Source organism: Pongo abelii, chromosome 6 (assembly GCF_028885655.2).
Source record: "Pongo abelii isolate AG06213 chromosome 6, NHGRI_mPonAbe1-v2.0_pri, whole genome shotgun sequence".
Lineage (NCBI taxonomy): Eukaryota > Metazoa > Chordata > Mammalia > Primates > Hominidae > Pongo > Pongo abelii.
Window position 1 is genome coordinate 102,856,713 of NC_071991.2, and position 14,681 is coordinate 102,871,393.

The 14,681-nt window shown below is 42.2% G+C and overlaps 1 protein-coding gene across 1 annotated transcript in view; it reads left to right on the forward strand.

Moving 5' to 3' along the window:
* Positions 1-13,587: 13,587 nt before the first annotated feature.
* The window catches only part of LOC100444736 (histone-lysine N-methyltransferase 2C-like), a gene marked incomplete at its 5' end in the record, with an annotated part of 59,974 nt that continues 58,880 nt past the window's right edge, over positions 13,588-14,681 (forward strand). The window contains 1 exon segment of the mRNA XM_063725835.1: positions 13,588-13,696. Coding sequence (XP_063581905.1) covers positions 13,588-13,696 — 109 coding nt within the window.

Sequence of the window (14,681 nt, forward strand, 5' to 3'; positions counted from 1 at the left end):
TAAAGTGTTTCCTGGCAGGGAAACCCAAATATTTCATTTCTAATTCTTAGCTCTTTGCAAGTCTGAGCAGTGGGTCATGAGACTCTCACAACTGTTTAGAAGGAGCCAGGGCCCACGTTTCATGCATTCTGTTCAAAGCATAATCCATGTGCGTGCAGTGAAAATGCAAACGTGAGGGTGGCATTCAGACCTAACTCAGTCTCAGCTTTCAATCCTGCTGTGAATCCAGAGTGGCTGTCATGGGATCTACTGCAGTTAATTTTTTCAGAACTCAGAGCTAAATCCCTGAGGAGGCCTGGGCTGGAGAGGCCACCTGAATGGTGGCCTGCTTAAAGGTGCGGTCATGTTTCCTGATTTAACTGGGTCAGTTTCGTTGTTTATTTTTGCCATTTGATTTCAGGGCAGGGTTGGCTTCAGTGTGCTGGCAATTCCCAGATAGTTTATGTTCTGAGGGACTGGGACAGGTGTTCAAGAACCCTCAGTGACTATTATTTAATTTTGTTCCTCCCCCAGCCTCATGGTTTACATATGAGTTGTTATGTGACAGAGTTCTATTTTTAACCACAAACATGCTCTGTTCAACTGGAATCATGTTCTTTAGACACTGCATTATGCAAGCTGGCTCCAAAGTTTGCCAGAAGTGCTAAACTAAACTGTGACAATTCCCAGCCGTAGTCACTGACACCCCCACAGTGAACCGAACAGCATGCTTACTTGCTTCAAGATAGAGTTTCAGTTGTGTTAAATAACTGTCTGGTGCTACCTGATGATAAAGCCATGTCTGGCTGTTTGGATCAGCTTCTCTGATCTTGTCTCCTGTCTAATCCCAGAATAAATCCTTTGGGTCTTGGGGGAGGATGTTAAAAAGGCTCTGATGAAGAAGATTAAACCTGAAACAAGTCATAATGAGGCATAAACAAGGTAATACTCATTGTAAGGTATCTTCCCAGGTTCTAAGCAGGAGAGGAGAAAAGATGGTTTTGATGGAGGGCATCTGTTGAGAAACCCCTCTGATGTAGATGTTCCTGTGGAGTCATTTATATCCAAATGTTAGGACATTAGACAAGTGCACTGGTGGATTCTCAGAGTTTTTTTTCATGGGGTGATCATAAAGAAGTGGCTCTCAAGAATTGCACCGAGCCAGGGATCTTCTGACTTCTGAAGATTGACATCTGGCTTATCTAAGATGACCCAGGGAAGGGGCGGAGCTAGAAGTCTCTGTGGGGAGATTATTAGTATTTGCTGGGATTCTTTGGTGGCAAGCAACAGAAATAAACTCTCAAGACGAGTTAATCTACTTAGGCAGAAAAGGACTTTTTAGAAAATAAGTTCCATGAGAGCAAGGGCTAGCTTGTTCACTGGTATTTCCTCAATAGAACAGTACCTTGAATATAGTAGGTACTCCTTGTCTTAGTCTGCTCAGACTGTTAACAAAATTCCTTAGACTAGGTAATTTATAAACAACACAGATTTATTGCTTCCAGTTCTGGAGTCTGGGATGTTCAAGATCAAGTTGCCAGCAGATTCAGTATCTGATGAGAGCCCGTTCCTCATAGTTAGTGCCTTCTGTGTGTCCTCACATGGCAGACGGGGCCAGCAGGCTCCCTCACATCTTTTCTATAGGGCAGTAATCCCATTCAAGAGGCCTCCTAAAGGTCCCACCTCTTAATACAATCACACTGGGGATCAAGTTCTATAAATTTTAGAGGGACACCAACATTCAGATCATAGCGCTCAGTAAATATTCATGGACTAAAAGAAGTTATAGGGTGGATCAAAGCATTGTTAGGAAGATTGAGAACCAGTTTTGGAAAAGGATAAGAATGAGATCATCTCTGGAGAAGCTTAGGTAGCAGGAACTAGGTCCCTGACAGTCTCATCAGGACACCACTGCTGGAATAACTGCTTTCCAAACATTTTTATATTTTTAAGTGTCTACACTCATGCTTGAAAATCCAGACAGAGAGAGTGAGTGTATATTAATCACAGTTCTCCAGAGAAATAGAACCCTCTATCTCCACCTCTCCTCCTCTCCCCCTCTCCTCCTCTCCCCCTCTCCTCCTCTCCCCCTCTCCTCCTCTCCCCCTCTCCTCCTCTCCCCCTCTCCTCCTCTCCCCCTCTCCTCCTCTCCCCCTCTCCTCCTCTCCCCCTCTCCCCCTCTACTTTCCCATCTCCCCCCTCCCCCTCTCCCCGTGTGTGTAAAAGAAGGAATTGGTTCGTGTGATTGCAGAGGCTGGCAAGTCCAGTCTGGCAGGTTGGAGACCCAAGCAGAACCCATGTTCCTATTTGAAGGCCATCAGACAGGAAGAATTGATGTTGTATATGAAGGCAGTCTGCTAGAGAATTCTCCTTACTTAGAGGAAAGGTTGGTCTTTTAATTCTATTTAGGCTTCAAGTAGTTGGATGAGGACCATTCACTATGGAGGGCAATCTTCTTGACTGATTAAAATGTTAATCTCTTTCAAAAACACCCTCGCAGAAACACTCAGAATGTTTGACCAAATATGTGGGCACCCTGTGGCCCAGTCAAATTGACACACAAAATTAACCATCACAGAGAAGGAGAGAGAGAGTGCAACTGACCTAGCTTAAGTCGTGTGCCCACCCCTTTGGCTGGTAGAAGGCAGGGTATTTTGTCAGTTGTAGAGATTTTGAACCATGGGGCAGAATTGATTTCCTAAAGGGAAAGTGGAGAGCTGTTACCAGGAGAAGGAGAATAAATAGTGGGAAGCTACAAAACAACTGGCTCTTCTTGAAGGATGGTTTTATTTTTCTTATTTTGTTTCTTGCTTCCATGTGAGTAAACATTAAAACACATCTGTGCTGCTTTGCTTGACTTCTTCCAGCTCCTCTATACAAGAGGAAGAACAGCTGGGATGGGGAAAAATATTTTTTTTCTTTTCTCTCTTCATCTCCAGTCCTCAGTAAAGGTGACTGTTTGAGGGGTGATGGTTACCTCCAAGTCCTTGCTTTTGGGGATCTGTGCTAATGATTGAGCACTCGAATGCTCCCTCACTCTGAAGAGGTCCCTCAACACTGTAAAAGCCATTCACAAGACATCCCTGCCCCGGAAGAGTTTGAATCTGTTGGACTTTGTGCATTTTTCTTCTTTTCTATCCTTCACCTACTAGTTGTGGCTACTACGAACCCATAAAGTTCTTCTGGAATTAAAGAGACACGCTTCCCTCAAAGTGCTTTACATCTATTGGTCAGAGATGGTCATAATGTACTGAGTTTGTTAGAATGACACGTTGCTATGTACCAGGAAGTTATCACAGGGCATATAAGTCTACCATGTCTACAATGTGAAGGATGCCTCGTTAGATGCAGCACTCTTGTGCAATGTACAATCTGTCTACTTTATATGGCAGGCCTGAACTACTGAGGGAGAGAGAGACCACCAGAAATCAGGAAAGCACAACTTATTTAATGCTCTTATGAATGGTGTGTGCTGGGGGGTGTTTGGAGTTCCCTTTGTGGTCTGACCAATAGCTGAACCACTGATCAGATTCAAGACAGAACCTTGAATCCAAAACTCCTTTAGTGTGGCAAGTCCACCATAGTTCCTGAGGAAGCTGCCTTCGAGGAATCAGGGACCACTGCTCTCTTTTTAGGGGAATTCCTGAGATACCTGCATGTCTCAGACCCGCCAAGCAGGGAATGGCAATGGGCATATTGCTATTCCAGGATGCAACTGCTGTGAGATCCTCTTCGGAGGTTTATAAGCTGGACTTCTCATTAGCATGTTAGATATAAGGCACGGCTCATTGCCAAATCTACAGACCAATGATAGGGTAGACAAGATCAATAGTCTAAAATGAAAACAGATTTTAAAATGAACAGAAATTTAATGCTTTTTCCTGTATGCCAGTGGATCACATGGTACACATCCTGGGGTAGGCATAGCCTACTTTGTAGACCACTGATCTAGAGCCTGGTACTCCCCTTACAACACCTGTGTAGGCAAGGCTAATTGACTACAACACCGTGGGCCTGGAGACATCCTCACCCTCAATTACAACAAGTGGACACATGGTTTCTAGGCCAAGAGTTGGCAAATTACAGCCCATTGGCCATACCTGGCCAGCCCCCTATTTCTACAAAGTGTTTTTGAGACACAGCCACACTCACTTGGTTATGTATCGTCCATACCTTTTTTCACACTATAAAGGCAGAGCTGAGTAATTGCCATGGAGAGCAGATGGTCCACAAAACCTCAAATACTACCCGACCTTTACAGAAAAAGGTTGCTGACCCCTGCTCCAGGCGGGCAGTATTGATCCCTGTGTGTTGGTAATAAAAGGTAAGACTTGTCTGCTGCCTCTGCTCTGGAGTTAGGCCGGAGTTTGCGGCATAGCTCGTTGTGTTAATGAGGCTCAGCTTGGCCTTGCCTTCTGGGGATTAGCACCTAATCCCAGCTAACGTTCTTAGAAAGCTCATTCACTGGTCACAAGGACGCAGAGAAGTGAGTGTGGATGAAACTGGTCCTGGTCACCTGAAGTCCATGCCTTACATGGCGTGGGTCAGCTGTGTCCTCTCTACTAGCTGGCCCCTCTGCTGCCTACCTCCAGGTGATGTGCCTGCTACTCAGCACAAGTGACAGAGCAGCCACAAGGCCTATCCCACTGCAGGGCTGCACAGGTGCTGCACATCCCCAAGGGGGTGGGGCAAATGCATGCCGAAATGTTTGTGTGCACATGTGAGTACATTGGTTAGGACTATCCCCAACTCCAGCTAATGCAAGCCTGGTAGACACATGCGTTTTTGCATATCCATGCACCCTTCTTTTGGGAACTGCCGCTAGATGAAAATCCAAATATTTAATTCCTGGCAATTAGTTTGGGCTTGAGTGATATTCATTTTTATTCAGAACTCAGGTCCTAGGCCTTATATTATTCAGATTTCAGTCCCACGTGACAAACTTCCACAGTTCCTCTGAGATGTCCTGATTCTCGCTGGTGAGAATGGCAGAGACTGCTGGTTCCTTACCTAACAGCCATCTACCCTATAAGCCCTGATTTTGAGACAGTCTCTGCCACCTAGGCTGGAGTGCAACCTCCACCGCCTGGGTTCAAGTGATTCTCCTGCCTCAGCTTCCCAAGTAGCTGGCACTACAAGTGCATGCCACCATGCCCGGCTAATTTTTTGTATTTTTGATAGAGACAGGGTTTTGCTATGTTGGTCAGGCTGGTCTGGAACTCCTGGCCTCAGGTGATCTGCCCACCTTGGCCTCCTGAAGTGCTGGGATTACAGGCGTGAGCCACTGCACCTGGCCCCTATAAGTCCTGATTTTATTGGAAACGTGTCCTTTAGTGAATTGTGCATTTGGAACAGTGACAGACATGTTGTGCTTCATTTGTACTTTATCCTTTTTGTCCTTGGTGCAAAGGTATTACATGCCCTAATGCTGGCTCTTTGGGGCCATAAAAATTGCAGCAGTCACGGCTCTTCCCGCTTCAGTCACTGAGCCAACACCAGTACTCACCTACTTCAAAATTTATCTTTCCATGAGAGGAAAGGAAAACCCCACCTTGTTTTTGGTTTGAACACAACTGCATCAAATTCCTTACTGATGACTGAAAAAATTAAGGAAAAGCTCAGAGTGAACAAGAAATAGGAGATCAGCTTTCCTTATAGATGCACAAAATTACACAGCAGGCCTGGGGTTTTTTTTTTTTTTTGGGTGGGGCAGGGTCTTCTGTCCCCCCAGCTGGAGTGTAGTGGTGTGATCATAGCTTAGTGCAGCCTTGACCTCGTGGGCTTAAGCAATCCTCCACCTCAGCCTCCAGAGTAGCTGGGACTACAAGCATGGGCCATCGTGCCCGGCCTAAGCCTGGGTTTGAGGTCTAGATCTGTCATTCTCCCATCCTGTGCCCCAGAGCCAGTCACTTCCTCTTAAAAGTCTCGGTGTCAAGGCAAGACTACTGTGCTCTGAGGCCCCCTTGATCTCTAGGCGCAGGCATTAAAATATATGGGAGATTTCCACTTTTCCTCACGGGGCTTGCAGGCTGAGGGAGTGAGAATTTCCTCTCCAGCAGCATGGGCAAATTCGTAAAAAGAAATAAATAATTTGTTTGTTTTTAATGGCCACCAAACCTCAAAGTCTAGTGACCACCAACCAGTCCCTCCTCAGTGAGGCTGGTTGAATCCAGAAAGGCTTTCTCTGGAAGAGCCCGGAAACCTGCTGTCTCATTTCAAAAGCCATCTTCCTTCCCTGAGACAAACATGGTGGAAAGGAGGCCTGCCTGATAACACTGAGGGTTTTGGGGCCAGATTTTTTTCTGCAGGAAGTTTTGGACATTTATTTTAATCTTCTTTATGTGAGCTATAAAATACATTTAGAAAAGTATACTAGCTGGTTGTAGTGGCTCATACCTGTAATCCCAGAACTTTGGGAGGCTGAGGCAGGAGGATCATTTGAGCTCAGGAGTTCACGTAGTGAGACCCCCATCTCAACAAAACATCAAAACATTAGCCAGATGTGGTGGCACGCACCTGTAGTCCCAGCTACTCAGGAGGCTGAGATGGGAGGATCACCTTAGCCTGGGGAGGTTGAGGCTGCAGTGAGCTGAGACTGTGCCCCTGCACTCCAGCCTGGGTGACAGAGTGAGACCCTGTCTCAAAAGAAAATAAAAAGTATATTAAACATAATGAACAGTTACTGTTTTTTAAAATAAAGTAAACCCCTTATTAGGTCAAGAAACAGAACTTCACGAGACCCCTGGAGCCCTCCTGCCTATCCCTTCTCAATTGCAGTCCCCCCATTTAATGGTAACCACTGCCTCTATTTTTTTTTTTTTTTTTTTTTTTTGAGATGGAGTTTCGCTCTTGTCACCCAGGCTGGAGTGCAATGGTGCGATCTCGGCTCACTGCAACCTCCGCCTCCCAGGTTCAAGTGATTCTTCTGCCTCAGCCTCCTGAGTAGCTGAGATTACAGGCGCCCGCCACCACGCCTGGCTAATTTTTTGTATTTTTAGTAGAGACAGGGTTTCAACATGTTGGTCAGGCTGGTCTTGAACTCCTGACCTCAGGTGATCCACCTACCTCAGCTTCCCAAAGTGCTGGGATTACAGGTGTGAGCCACCGTGCCTGGACCCCCACTGCCTCTACTTTTATGGTCATTCATGTCTTTGATTTTCTTTAAAATTTTACTATAGACATATGTGTCCATGGCCACTATTATTTGATGATACCTGCTATTGAAATTTATAGAAATGGGTCCATACAGGATGTGTTCTTCATATCTGGCTTCATTCACCAACATGATGTTTATGAGATTCATACTTGTTGTTGCACATAGCTGTAGCTTATTCACTGTCATTGTCATGTAGCATTTTATCGCATCAATAGGTTTTCACAAATTCATATCATTGCAGATACTTACTTGTTACCAGTTTGGGGATTTCATGAATAGATCTGTTCTGAGTGTTCTTGTCCCTGCCTGCCTGTGCATATTTCAGTAGGATGTCCACCCTGCAGTAGAATTGCTGGGTCATGGAGTATGTTCCGTTGGCTTTGCTAGGTGATGCCAAAGTGATTCTGTGGATTTATACTCTCAGCAACTGTACATGAGAGGTCTTTATGCCCCACATCTTTGTCAACACTGGAGAATGCTATTCTGTAAGGTTAGCTACTCTGGGTGGTGTGCACGGCTATATCTGTGTGTGTGTGTGTGTGTGTGACAGAGATTTTCCTTTTTTTTTTAAGTTTTAGGGTACATGTGCACAACGTGCAGGTTAGTTACATATGTATACATGTGCCATGTACTCATCATTAACATTAACTCATCATTTAACATTAGGTATATCTCCTAATGCTATCCCTCCCCCCTCCCCTCACCCCACAACAGGCCCCGGTGTGTGTTGTTCCCCTTCCTATGTCCATGTGTTCTCATTGTTCAATTCCCATCTATGAGTGAGAACATGCAGTGTTTGGTTTTTTATCCTTGTGATAGTTTACTGAGAATGATGGTTTCCAGCTTCATCCATGTCCCTGCAAAGGACATGAACTCATCATTTTTTATGGTTGCATAGTATTCCATGGTGTATATGTGCCACATTTTCTTAATCCAGTCTATCGTTGTTGAACATTTGGGTTGGTTCCAAGTCTTTGCTATTGTGAATAGTGCCGCAATAAACATACATGTGCATGTGTCTTTATAGCAGCATGATTTGTAATCCTTTGGGTATATGACTGGGTCAAATGGTATTTCTAGTTCTAGATCCCTGAGGAATGGCCACACTGACTTCCATGATGGTTGAACTAGTTTACAGTCTCACCAACAGTGTAAAAGTGTTCCTATTTCTCCACATTGTCTCCAGCATCTGTTGTTTCCTGACTTTTTAATGATTGCCATTCTAACTGGTGTGAGATGGTATCATTGTTGTTTTGATTTGCATTTCTCTGATGGCCAGTGATGATGAGCATTTTTTCATGTGTCTTTTGGCTGCATAAATGTCTCCTTTTGAGAAGTGTCTGTTCATATCCTTTGCCCACTTGTTGATGGGGTTGTTTGTTTTTTTCTTGTAAATTTGTCAGAGTTCATTGTTGATTCTGGATATTAGCCCTTTGTCAGATGAGTAGATTGCAAAAATTTTCTCCCATTCTGTAGGTTGCCTGTTCACTCTGATGGTAGTTTCTTTTGCTGTGCAGAAGCTGTTTAGTTTAGTTAGATCCCATTTGTTAATTTTGGCTTTTGTCGTCATTGCTTTTGGTGTTTTAGACATGAAGTCCTTGCCCATGCCTATGTCCTCAATGGTATTGCCTAGGTTTTCTTCTAGGGCTTTTATGGTTTTAGGTCTAACGTTTAAGTCTTTACTCCATCTTGAATTAATTTTTGTATAAGGTGTAAGGAAGGGATCCAGTTTCAGCTTTCTACATATGGCTAGACAGTTTTCCCAAAACCATGTATTAAATAGGGAATCCTTTCCCCATTTCTTGTTTTTGTCAGGTTTGTCAAAGATCAGATAGTTGTAGATATGTGGCATTATTTCTGAGGGCTCTGTTCTGTTCCATTGGTCTATATCTCTGTTTTGGTACCAGTACCATGCTTTTTTGGTTACTGTAGCCTTGTAGTATAGTTTGAAGTCAGGTAGTGTGATGTGTCCAGCTTTGTTCTTTTGGCTTAGGATTGACGTGGCAATGCGGGCTCTTCTTTGGTTCCATATGAACTTTAAAGTAGTTTTTTCCAATTCTGTGAAGAAAGTCATTGGTAGCTTGATGGGGATAGCATTGAATCTATAAATTACCTTGGGCAGTATGGCCATTTTCACGATATTGATTCTTCCTACCCATGAGCATGGAATGTTCTTCCATTTGTTTGTATCCTCTTTTATTTCATTGAGCAGTGGTTTGTAGTTCTCCTTGAAGAGGTCCTTCACATCCCTTGTAAGTTGGATTCCTAGATATTTTATTCTCTTTGAAGCAGTTGTGAATGGGAGTTCACTCATGATTTGGCTGTTTGTCTGTTATTGGTGTATAAGAATGCTTGTGATTTTTGCACATTGATTTTGTATCCTGAGACTTTGCTGAAGTTGCTTATCAGGTTAAGGAGATTTTGGCCTGAGACAATGGGGTTTTCTAGATATACAATAATGTCATCTGCAAACAGGGACAATTTGACTTCCTCTTTTCCTAATTGAATACCCTTTATTTTCTTCTCCTGCCTGATTGCCCTGGCCAGAACTTCCAATACTATGTTGAATAGGAGTGGTGAGAGAGGGCATCCCTGTCTTGTGCCAGTTTTCAAAGAGAATGCTTCCAGTTTTTGCCCATTCAGTATGATATTGGCTGTGGGTTTGTCATAGATAGCTCTTATTATTTTGAGATATGTCCCATCAATCCCTAATTTATTGAGAATTTTTAGCATGAAGGGTTGTTGAATTTTGTCAAAGGCCTTTTCTGCATCTATTGAGATAATCCTGTGGTTTTTGTCTTTGGTTCTGTTTATATGCTGGATTATGTTTATTGATTTCCATATGTTGAACCAGCCTTGCATCCCAGGAATGAAGCCCACTTGATCATGGTGGGTAAGCTTTTTGATGTGCTGCTGGATTCTGTTTGCCAGTATTTTACTGAGGATTTTTGCATCAATGTTCATCAGGGATATTGGTCTAAAATTCTCTTTTTTTGTTGTGTCTCTGCCCAGCTTTGGTATCAGGATGATGCTGGCCTCATAAAATGAGTTAGGGAGGATTCCCTCTTTTTCTATTGATTGGAATAGTTTCAGAAGGAATGGTACCAGTTCCTCTTGTACCTCTGCTAGAATTTGGCTGTGAATCCATCTGGTCCTGGACTTTTTTTGTTGGTAAGCTATTGATTATTGCCTTAATTTCAGAGCCTGTTATTGGTCTATTCAGAGATTCATCTTCTTCCTGGTTTAGTCTTGGGAGGGTGTATGTGTCCGGGAATTTACCCATTTCTTCTAGATTTTCTAGTTTATTTGCATAGAGATGTTTATAGTATTCTCCGATGGTAGTTTGTATTTCTGTGGGATCGGTGGTGACATCCCCTTTATCATTTTTTATTGTGTCTATTTGATTCTTCTCTCTTTTTTTCTTTATTAGTCTTGCTACCAGTCTATCAATTTTGTTGATCCTTTCAAAAAACCAGCTCCTGGATTCATTGATTTTTTGAAGGGTTTTTTGTGTCTCTATTTCCTTCAGTTCTGCTCTGATCTTAGTTATTTCTTGCCTTCTGCTAGCTTTTGAATGTGCTTGCTCTTGCTTCTCTAGTTCTTTTAATTGTGATGTTAGGGTGTCAATTTTAGATATTTCCTGCTTTCTCTTGTGGGCATTTAGTGCTATAAATTTCCCTCTACACACTGCTTTAAATGTGTCCCAGAGATTCTGGTATGTTGTGTCTTTGTTCTCATCGGTTTCAAAGAACATCTTTATTTCTGCCTTCATTTCATTATGTACCCAGTAGTCATTCAGGAGCAGGTTGTTCAGTTGCCATGTAGCTGAGCGGTTTTGAGTGAGTTTCTTAATCCTGAGTTCTAGTTTGATTGCACTGTGGTCTGAGAGACAGTTCGTTATAATTTCTGTTCTTTTACATTTGCTGAGGAGTGCTTTACTTCCAACTATGTGGTCAATTTTGGAATTGGTGTGGTGCTGAAAAGAGTGTATATTCTGTTGATTTGGGGTGGAGAGTTCTGTAGGTGTCTGTTGGGTCCGCTTGGTGCAGAGCTGAGTTCAGTTCCTGGATATCCTTGTTAACTTTCTGTCTCGTTGATCTGTCTAACGTTGACAGTGGGGTGTTGAAGTCTCCCATTATTATTGTGTGGGAGTCTAAGTCTCTTTGTAGGTCACTCAAGACTTGCTTTATGAATCTGGGTGCTCCTGTATTGGGTGCATATATATTTAGGATAGTTAGCTCTTGTTGAATTGATCCCTTTACAGTTATGTAATGGCCTTCTTTGTCTCTTTTGATCTTTGTTGGTTTAAAGTCTGTTTTATCAGAGATTAGGATTGCAACCCCTGCCTTTTTTTGTTTTCCATTTGCTTGGTAGATCTTCCTCCATGCCTTTATTTTGAACCTATGTGTGTCTCTGCCCATGAGATGGGTTTCCTGAATACAGCACACTGATAGGTCTTGACTTTTTATCCAATTTGCCAGTCTGTGTCTTTTAATTGGAGCATTTAGCCCATTTACATTTAAGGTTAATATTGTTATGTGTGAATTTGATCCTGTCATTATGTTAGCTGGTTATTTTGCTCGTTAGTTGCAGTTTCTTCCTAGCCTCGATGGTCTTTACAATTTGGCATGTTTTTGCAGTGGCTGGTACAGTTTGTTCCTTTCCATGTTTAGTGCTTCCTTCAGGAGCTCTTTTAGGGCAGGCCTGGTGGTGACAAAATCTCTCAGCATTTGCTTGTATGCAAAGTATTTTATTTCTCCTTCACTTATGAAGCTGGGTTTGGCTGGATATGAAATTCTGTGTTGAAAATTCTTTTATTTAAGAATGTTGAATATTGGCCCCCACTCTCTTCTGGCTTGTAGAGTTTCTGCCAAGAGATCAGCTGTTAGTCTGATGGGCTTCCCTTTGTGGGTAACCCGACTTTCTCTCTGGCTGCCCTTAACATTTTTTCCTTCATTTCAACTTTGGTGAATCTGACAATTATGTGTCATGGAGTTGCTCTTCTCAAGGAGTATCTTTGTGGCATTCTCGTGACAGAGATTTTCTAACCTAATTTTCATTATTGCATTAGCGTAATTTTTATTAAACATTTCTTTTTTTTTTTTTTTTTTTGAGATAGGGTCTCTATTGCCCAGGCTGGAGTGCAGTGGCAGAATACCGACTTAACTGAGGTCAAGCAATCCTCCAACCTCAGCCTCCTGAATAGCTAATACTAAAGGCCCATGCCACCATGCCCAACTAATTTTTTTTTTTTTTTTTTTGAGATGGAGTCTTGCACTGTCACCCAGGCTGGAGTGCAGTGGTGCAATCTTGGCTCACTGCAACCTCTGCCTCCTTGGTTCAAGAGATGTTCTGCATTTGTCTGATGTTTTCTCATGGTGTCTCACTCTTTCTTCTCTATAAGCTGTGAGTTGGGTCTAAAGGCTTCATTAGATAAATCTCAGTGTGGCTTTAACGTGCATATGTTGGATTTGTTTGTTTGTTTGTTTTTTGAGATAGAGTTTTGCTCTTGTCGCCCAGGCTGGAGTGGAATGGTGTGATCTCAGCTCACTACAGTCTCTGCCTCCTGGGTTGAAGTGATTCTCCTGCCTCAGCCTCCTGAGCAGCTGGGATTACAGGTGGCTGCCATCATGCCCAGCTAATTTTTGTATTTTTAGTAGAGATGGGGTTTCATCGTGTTGGCCAGCCTGGTCTTGAACTCCTGAAGTCATGATCCATCTGCCTTGGCCTCCCAAAGTGCTGGAATTACAGGTGTGAGCCATGGCGCCCGGCCACATCTGTTGGATTTGTAATGAGATTGAGCACCTTTTCATGCATTTACTGGCCATTTGGAATTCTTCTCTCTTGAGGTGCCTGCTCACGTCTTTTGCCTATTGTTCTGTTCGCTATGTGTCTTTTTCCTGTTGATTTGCAGGAGTTCTTTATCTTACACATGTGTTGAAAATGGCTTGTCCCACTCTGTGGTTTGCCTTTTTACTTTTTTTTAATTTCACTCCTGTCACCCAGGCTGGAGTGCAGTGTCATGCTCTCAGCTCATTACAACCTCCATCTCCTGGGCTCAAGTGATCCTCCTGCCTCAGCCTCTGGAGTAGCTGGGACTACAGGTGCGTGCCACCACACCTGGCTCATTTTTGTATTTTTAGTAGAGATGGAGTTTTGCCACGTTGGCCAGGCTGGTCTTGAACTCCTGGCCTCAGGTGATCCACCTGCCTTGGCCTCCCAAACTGCTGGGATTACAGGTGTGAGCCACTATGCCTGTCTGAATTTTTAGTAAATTTTTGTAATTCAAAACATTATCTCCTTTGCTATGAAAAATTTTTACTGTAAAATTAAGAGTCTCAGGTTTTTATTCTAGTACTTGCCTCACTCAGTATCTGCTGTACTCTAGGTTTTTAGCAAATGGCTTAATATCTGAGAAAATACTGAAATTTTAAAAAACATATTTACTATATTTAGGTCCTGCTGATGACCCATTAACTGATATTTCTGAAGTTTTAAACACAGATGATGACATTCTTGGAATAATTTCAGATGATCTAGCAAAATCAGTTGATCATTCAGGTATATATGAATACTGTTTACCCTTTTTCTGGTTTCTGATGTGAGCGAGAGGTGTGTGATGTGTGGAACAATTTTAGCCGTTTGTCTGTTTCTCAGTAACTTTGTTTTTGGCTTTGTTAAAGAACTCAGCATTTTTTTTTGATCTACCTCAGCTTTCCTGCTTTAGGAGGGGTATAGCAAGTTAGTTAATTTCTGTTGTCTTTCTAATTGCATCACGTTTAAGGCACGTTGCCTTAAAGTCTTGCTGTATCTTTTCTCTTCTTTTGTTTGTATTTTCCTTCACTTCCCGCTCCTGTGGTAATCATCCATTTTATTTGGTTTGGGTCTTATAGGTCTTGATTTACGCACTTACCAGGTTGAGCGCTCAGCTTTTCCATTTGGTAAGAAACTGAGCAATGGATGATGGCTGACTAGAAATAGTCTTCTTTTTTTATAGTGATTTCAGCTGAAACAACCTGTAGGTGCATGCTGTTTATCAGTAGTGCTAATTTGTCACTAATCCATACTTTGCTTTTCCCTTTTTGTGTGTGGCTAAAGCATACTATAGCTGTACTGTACTTTGGGTGACTTTCTCAGTAGTTTTTCTTTAATGAATAATTTTATTTTTGTTAATGTGTGATTTACAGTATTACCTAAATGTTGTAGAGCTAGTTCCTAATATAAGATCAAATAAGAACAGACTAAATTTTTACTTTTTGATAGTAATAATATTGAGAAAGCATGAAAAAAATGTAGATGATAAACCACTTTTACATGTGACTCTTACAAATGTGAGCTACAGCATGTTACAATTTTATAAAATGTAATGTACATAATCAGAATGTGCCTATAGAATACTTTAAAAATATTACCTATAATTGAAGTTATTTACAAAGGATAATATTAAACACTGAGAATTTTAGGGCTTTTCATTAATTCATATGAAACATATTCCTTTTTACATACTGTGCATAATAATTGAACTGTACATTTGATAACACTATTT